We start from the raw sequence: 8,074 nt of genomic DNA on the forward strand, positions 1-8,074 counted from the left end.
CGGGGGCCGGGGCCGGGGCCGGGCTCGGGCGGGATGGAGCTCCCTCCCTCCCGCCGCGGGCCCGGGGCGGCTCTCCGGGGCCCCTGCCCCGTCCCGAGGCCCGGCGCCTCCCTTACCCCGGCACGCCCGCCCGGGCTGCGGTGAAGCGGATGTCAGGGGCCGGGGGTCGTTTCCGTCCCGCTGCCCGGGAGCCCTTCCAGAGACCCGTCGCCCCCCCCCGCCTTGGAGCGGCCTGCGCGCTACCCCCGGGCCCTCGCCGCACCCCGGGCGGCCTCGTGGACTCCCTCCGGCCCGTGTCCGCCGGGTGTGCACGGAAGAGAGGCCGCGGCTGCCGGAGCCCTCGTGTGCGCCGGAGGGAGAGGCGGGGGGAGAAGGCCCGACCATCTCCTCGGAGATCAAACGCTGCTGAAAGGGATTAGGCGGGTGAGATCAGCATCGCCCGCTCAGGATTTTTTAATGTAGCCTCTTCCAGAGTCAATGTTACAGAGACCTTTCTTGGTTCTCTGTCAAAAGTTTACAGTATTCTAAAATAACATTTACAAATACTCTTACCAAAATCTCAGAAACTTTCGCAGCTTCGTACTTACTGAGAACAGCAGTGCAACGAGCGTGAACTCGCACCTTCTAACGAGCACAAAGAATCAGGAATAGTAGTTTGCATCCAGATGGAGGCGACGGGCAGAAAAAAAAGAACATGCAATAAAAAGCATAAAAATCAAAGTACCTCGATCTCGCAATCCACTGTTGCTACAGTTAGATCCTTGTAGGCAGAGATGGCAATAAGGTGAAAGATGGACACTATACCAGCCCAGGAAAAGACACTGCACGTCATCATCTCAGGCTTTTTGAGGCTGTTGGAAACCCAGTCCTGTAACTCTGGAGTGTTCGTTAACGGGTCACCGCCACCCAAGGCTGAAGCAGTGATGCTGAGCTGCAAAAACATGCCTATGCATCCCTGAATGCCAGAGCACATTTGATAATGTAACTTCCCTGAGGGTGTGACGGGGTCGTGGTCCTCAGACAAAAAGTGCCAAGTTCCAGCACTAAGCAAAGGGCATTGATCAGGGATGGTCGTACCTTCAGCTTTAAAAGGGACCAAGTAATATCTGCTACATGTAAAAACCTAAGAACTGAAGTACTACTCTACTGATCCTTCTGAAATGCAGAAGGAAATTGGCCCCCCGAGACTGCTGAAAGCAACATAAGCCCCAGGAAAGGAAGTGCTCCTGGAGACTCTCCACAGCATCCCTTCTGCCCCTCTGCCACGAGGGCTGGGCTCTCCCCACATGGGCACATCCATCCTCCCGACAGTCATGACTTCTCCAGCTGAGGCCCCCACCAGTCAGCACAGTGCTCCACCTCAGATGGGTGGGAGAGTTCACGCAGACACACACTAAAATTCAGATCCGGGAATGCACACTGACAGAGCCTTCATCGTGGTGTTCACTATTACACAAGCGCCTTTCTAAACCATCCTCAGGGCCACTGTCAGATCCCCCGGGGAGGGAGAAAGCCCAGGGTGTACTGAGGAGGTTTTCTGCTTTGCAGAAACTTAAGTGCAACTTTTTTCCATGAAAGAGTGCTGGGCAACTCTAACTACAGTCATGATTTGGGGAACTAAATAACATTGTAATGGACAGCGAGACAAGCTGCCAGCAGGTAAGTGTGAACAGGATAGTATTGCTCTTTTGTGTAAAATCCTACAAGTAATGTGTGTGTGTGCTTAAGATTCAAGAAATAACATTTTCCACTTTCTTCCGCCAGCAAAACACTGTTCAGAAGCTCACCCCTCTATACTATCTGCTAAAGGAAGGTCTCAGTCCTGCATGGAGGACTTGGGGGCTGCATTTCTCTCGGCCTTTTTTTATGGAGGTTTACAGTGAACTGCAAAGCAAGAAAGCACAGAACTCACTTCAGCGAGGGCTTGGCTCAGAGCCCCTTGAAACCCAAGGGAGCCTGACATGGTCTGTGCCCTGGGCTCACTGTGGAACTCATCCCCTACAAGAAAGGGGGGAACTTGCCTCCCCAGGCTCTCCCTCCTCCTCCCCCATGCAATTCTGCAGCTCCTGCCTGTTGGGGTGGGGAGCATGGCTTTCCAGATGGCCTGAGTCCTACGCTCCACCATTTACCAGGAGCAATGCCTGGAAACCAATCATAGGATAATGTGGTGCTCCATTCCACAGGTCTGTTGTGAGTGGAGCACACACACAAAAGGAAAATATTTTCATCTTCCCGGGCACCTGCTCACAAAGTCACAGACTCCCTGAGCCAGGCCAAGAGGCTTGCTGTCAAGTAAGGTCTGTCCCAGTTGATTTAGTGCATGCTCATGGCCACTTGTGCTGAGGCTGGCATTTGGCCAAGTACAAAGTGACAGCAAGGAAAACTTTGGCACTGTAGCGACCTTAGCAAAAGAGCCCAAATTTAGTAGAAGGAATTGCAAATGCACACAGAATACCCATAGCCAGACAGCAGCGCATCTGAAGAAGGCACCTCACATGATGAGGGTGACTCTACCTTTTCTCCTTTGCTACATGTTCTACTACATTTTCAGAGAGCTCCATAAACGAGCACAAAGCCAGAGATTTAGACCTGAGGTTAATTTGGAACAAGCCCAAAGCTACAACACACCATATAGGAAATTATGTAAGCTCATTGAATTAGTTTTCTTGGTGAAGAAGAAAAGGTTTCCCCATTACACAATTCTTTTTATCTAGAAAATAACAGTAAGAACCTGCGCTGCAAAAATGGACAGCAGCTCTGCAGCAGAGAAGAGAGAAGTTGTCATAAGCACTTCAGCCTTTTAGTATGGGAAGCTGAGTTAGAAACACTACTGAGCAGAGCGCTCTACAGCGTTCCCTTAGAAAGTTACATTATACGCTTGTTTGCTGTGGAGCACAGGAGCTAGGCAAGTTTTACGTTGGTCTCTGGGCAGCAACCTAAAGGGTACTTTTCCTCCTCTCCATAGCATAGGCAGGGTGCCCCTTCATGGTTTTCTACTCTGCTTTAGAGAAGCTAGGGCCAACTAAACTGTTTCATAGTATAGTGATTGGACTTTCACAGGCGACTGTGTGGAAGGAACTCAGCAGGCAGCCCTACTCCCAGAACCATAAGCCTGCCCTGCCGCCCTCATGACAGGCCAGCATTTGATCACAGCTTGTTAAAAGTGTTGAAAACAGCTCATTCCTAGCTCCTCTGTAGGCTCTGTAAGGCCTTGGGTGGGTCATTTCATCCCATTGGGGCTTGGTTCCCAAGTGTGGAACAGAGATAAGCAGCTTAAGGCTGCTCTGCATGTATAGATTTGGGAGGGCTTTGGTCTGAGCAGCATTTGGTTTTTTTTCCCCCTGGGATAACTGTAAGTTTCCAAGCACATGGCCCTTAGATAACCCAGAGTCAAGCTAGTACTTGGCTACAGCTTCTCGTTGTCACTGTTGTGAGCAAAACACACCTGTGGTAGCAGTGTTGACAGAGCCCTGTGCAGCTGAGCTGGAAGCAGCATGTTCAGACCCTGGTGTGCATGACGCTCCAGCTCTTGACCGCAGTAACACTCCCCTGTGAGCTAGGCTGGTGGTAGGAAAAGAAGGAAACTTTGGAGGCAAGTGTGAGGGAGAACAATGCCTGTAAAAGGCCAGCTATTTACTGCCAGGAGACTTCAGGGGAAGCTGAAGGATCTTCAGAAACCTTAGAGCTCAACAATACTATAGTCAGTTTTGCCCATGAGGCCATGTTTTGTTTTCCAGGATTTTAGAATAACACAAAAAAATAGTATTTTAACACCTAAGAGAGGGAGGAAACCTGTGGCACTCTAAAATGCCTCATGCATCTGCTGTGCCAAGGCAAAGATCTCCAACGTGCTGACTGTTGGTCAGATCTCTCCTGCTTCTATTGCCTTTTAAAACCATGGAGAGATTTTAGGTTTCCTTGGCTCTACAGAATTCGGATAACTTCTTTCTGAAGTGGCAGGAATTACCTTTTAAGCTCTAGTAACAGAAGCCAGCATTTCTTCTGCAGTTTTAACTAAGCGTTCAGAAATAGGGTGCAGATCCCCAGCTTCTGAAGTCTCTGCAATTTTCCACTTCTTTTTGTGTGATCTAAGAATCAGAGTTGCCTTTGTAAAGAATTGCCATTTACAACTCTGTTTTGCCCAGAGGTTCACCAGGAGGTTCTCTCCTTCTTTACTTGAATAAATGATAGATAAGAACGGTTGATAAGAATAAAAGAGGGAAGGCTGGACCCACAAAACTTCAGCAGAGAAATGCATCTGAGCTCCAAGGTCATTTGCAACATACCTAAATGGAGCAGTGACTCAGAAGGCAAGCATTCCTTCTGAGCAATGGAGATGCTGCAGGCGAGAGCAGGACATGGAATCTGGGAGTTCAGGCAGCGCTTCACTCACCTGCCTGTCAAATGAGTCACTTAAATTTCAACAATATTTAAATAACAGCCTGCATCTCCAAGGCAGCCAGCAGCAGACAAAACACTGCAAGCATAGCACAATTATTTACCTGGCAGTCTCAAATGTTACAAAAGATGCAGGTGTCTCCACTCACACCGACCTGATGGAGCTCTGCAGTTGAGTTTTGATTAGCAAATAATAAAGCAAAAAATAAAGACCACAGCAAGAAGCTTGAGCTGCCCTTGCTACCCCTTTTGAAATGTACTTCACAGAACACTGCTCCATCACTTCCAACGTCCCCTTAGCAGCTGGCAGGCAGAATCAACTGGCAGTCCCAGTGAGAGGCACTGCTTTTATTATAGTGATAAATGTTGCAGTGCCTGGGAAGGCACAAGGTTGGGAGTTAGGACTCATGTTTGCCAAACAGCTTTCCAAACATACCCACTCTGGCTGTCATCATGATTACTGTTCAGGACAGCCTTGTTTTTAACAGGTGTGGCTGCTGCATCTACAGGCATCTTTGAGTAAAGCTGGGGCTTGTGAAAAGCAAAGAGCAAATGCTTCCTTTTCTAGCTTGATTCAGGGAATTCAATCCATCTAGCTGACTGGTCTTAGAGAGATCTTGCAGGACACTACATTCAGAAGAGCCTCTGATCCTGACCAAAATCAAGTGAAACATTTTGCATTGAAAGTAACAAAAAGGAGGCTAGACAAAGCCCAGTAACGAGCTTGTTTGTTGCTCCAGGAAAGAGCCTAGTGACTATTTCCACTCTAGTTTTGCTGCCTTGACCCTATGGGGAGCCGATTTGTAATGTTGCTAGTGCAGCTTGACACAGACAATGACAGTGTTTCCAGGCTCCACAATGGTACCCGCCGGCTAGTCACACTGCTGAAACTTCCTGACTGCACCAGCCAGGCTGTGGCTCTCTGCAGTTGATCTGGTACTGCAAAGTGCCTGCCCACTAACTCACAGAGCCAATTTTGCTGTTCAGCCACAGTATTCTTCCCAAACAATGCTGCTAAGACTGAGCACTTTACACCACTAAGCAGATGTCTCATTATCTTCCATCCCATTTACCACTGCGTGATAAGAACAGGCAGCGGATGGGAAGGCAGTGGGCCTAGCAGAATGCTGGCAGTTACCAGAAGTGCTTTGCAGTCAAGCAGAATTCAGACATGCAAACTTGAGTGCAGAGACTGCAGAGGATCTAGTAACCCATTCTGGAAAGTCCAGAACTCAAGAACCCAAACAATGCCTATTTCTTCCAGCCAGTAACCTGAAAAACCATTGACAGTTAACATTAAGATGGTGCTTTCAGGAGAGCAGAACTGCATCCAGCTGCAGTTGGCTGGATGCAAAAGCAGTGCTGTCTGGAGCTATTTGTAGACTAATAGATAGAAAATAGATTAATAGACTTGGAGGCACTTCATTTTCTAGATTTCTTTAAGCACCATTTTTTAAATGTACCTTAATACATAATATTTGTAATACATCTTGGAGTGAACCAGTCATAGTCAATGAGGCATTACAGACATATAGAAAGCAGAATCTTTGGGGCTCTCAGATTCCCCCTTCTTGCTACTTTCATCACATATGTCCCCATTAACTACTTCAGCTGCAGGCAGCTGACACCCTCTGCAGCTCACTTGAATCGACCTGGCAGTATCTTTTGTCACAAGAGACAGGTAAGTCACTGCAAAAAGTGGATACAAGGCATGCCCATAGTGGGACTGAGCTTCCCAAGTGTAGTGTGGAGACCCAACAGATGTTGACAGAGATATAAGAATAAATAAATTTTTAAAAATTCTACTGCCTACAAACTGGCTCTAGTTTCCTCCTTGTCCTCTAACAAGAGGTAAAGAAAGTAGAGCCCCATAGCTGAGCTCCTCTCTGCTGATGAGAAACCTGAGCACAGAGAATGGGATGCAGTAGTAAGACCTCTAGAATCACTGCTATCAACGGCATTGGCACTGGCAAATGTCACGCAATTTTTCAGAGCGCTTCTCCCCTCCTAAAGAAATCTTCTACCAGCTCATTAAATTTCTGTGAGGAATTCTGCTTTAGGACACTTAAGGGAGTGAGTAAATACTGCTCTGCAAACCCAGTTGGAAAGTGCTCATCAGAAACAAGTGCCTGGCTAACATTGCTAGCTGCTCGTGCTACTCCTGGCTGTTCTCCGCTCAGCTCTTCCTTCCCTTTCCCCTTGCCCGTGTGGCAAGCGCAGCCTTCTTTTGAGCAGAAAGCTGACTCACAGTAGTTCTGCTGAGGAACCTTAACACCAGTGGACGCTTCAGATTCCTCAGTATATTTCTCTGGGGACTCATAAACAACTCCTCGGGGCACAGAATGCCAGGCGGCTCTTTTCAAGAGACACAGGGGTTCCTGCCCCTTCTTTTTGCTTTGCTGCTGTACAGACTCTTGCACAGGTTTTGGGATTTTGAGGTCAGGAAGCGCCTGGGGGTCAGAACTCAGGTATTTCTGAAAGTAAGCCTGGCACGTGCCACCCCTCACGATCGGAATGACCGAGCAAGGCTTCAGCCACTTCACAAACTCGCACAGCTCCGAAAAGGATGAGTGGTCCGAGTACGGAATGGGGTGGATGTTGGGGTGGGTGACCTTCACGGGCCTGCCGGTAGGGAGGATGGCAATGGTGGGGTGCAGCATGTTCCAGCTGACAAGGGTATCCCAGCGGATCTCAGTGACGTCCACAGCACGGATCCAGCCGGCCCCCTCCTCGGCGGTGAACACGTCGGGCAGCTCCAGCAGCCGCATCTGCTCCAGGCGCCAGGGGCTCACCACCACCCAGGTGCTGAACTCCACGGCCAGGTCCACCAGCAGCGTCTCCTTCCCCAGGCTGTACACACCTGCGAGGAGAGCCATCAACAGCGCGCCGGCGGCAGGGCGCGAGCTCCCGCCGAGGGGAGGGCGAGGCGAGCCCGCCGCCGTGCGAGGCGGCACTCACCGATGACAACCTGGTGCCGCGGGTGGGCGCGGATGACGTGGGCGGCCTGGCGCGTGGCGTGCTGCCGCGAGGGCAGGGGCCGGTGCGGGTGGCAGTGGGTGTTGTCCAGGTAGAGGCGGTCGACGCGGCGGCCCCTCAGCGCCGGCTCGCCCTGCATGGCGCTGGTGTAGCGGAAGTCCCCTGCAAGGACAGGGCCGTCAGGGCGGGGCGGGGGCGGCGGCGGGGGGCGCGGGGGCCCCCCCCGTACCTGTGTAGAGGATGGTGCCGAAGGCGCCCTCGAAGAGGAACATGACAGAGCCGGGGCAGTGGTTGGAGTCGAGCAGCGTCACCGTCACCTCGTCGCCCAGCGCGTGGCTCTGTCCCACCTCCAGCGGCCGGATCCAGCGCGTCGGCACCTGCGGGGGGCCGAGCGGTGAGGACGGGCCGGGCCGGGCCGAGGCGACCGGGGCGGCTGGGCGCACCTACCTGGAGGCGGCGGTGGAGGAGGCGGGCGGTGAGCGGCGAGCAGTACAGCGGGCGGCTCCAGGTGCTGGAGAGCCCCACCGTGTGGTCCGAGTGCATGTGCGACAGGAAGAAGAGGCGGGCGCCGCCCGCCCTCCGCACGCTCCAGAAGTCCACGGCGATGGGCGTACCGGGGATCACCGTCCCGCTCATGGCGGGGGGGGCGCCCGCCCCGTCCCGCCCCAATTTGTGGGGGGGGGCGCCTACGGGCGCGGGG

The 8,074-nt window shown here is 51.8% G+C and overlaps 1 protein-coding gene across 1 annotated transcript; it reads right to left on the minus strand.

The window, feature by feature from the left end:
* Positions 1-6,278: 6,278 nt before the first annotated feature.
* Positions 6,279-8,010, minus strand: DCLRE1B (DNA cross-link repair 1B). Its single transcript, XM_010578667.1, has 4 exons — positions 7,822-8,010; positions 7,604-7,751; positions 7,357-7,536; positions 6,279-7,258 (listed from the first exon to the last, which is right to left on the minus strand). Exons 1-4 carry the CDS (start codon positions 8,008-8,010, stop codon positions 6,387-6,389), a joined length of 1,389 nt encoding a protein of 462 aa, XP_010576969.1. The 3' UTR covers positions 6,279-6,386.
* Between the last annotated feature and the right edge of the window lie 64 nt (positions 8,011-8,074).

This window comes from Haliaeetus leucocephalus, unplaced genomic scaffold (genome assembly GCF_000737465.1).
Source record: "Haliaeetus leucocephalus isolate CR32 unplaced genomic scaffold, Haliaeetus_leucocephalus-4.0 Scaffold68, whole genome shotgun sequence".
Lineage (NCBI taxonomy): Eukaryota > Metazoa > Chordata > Aves > Accipitriformes > Accipitridae > Haliaeetus > Haliaeetus leucocephalus.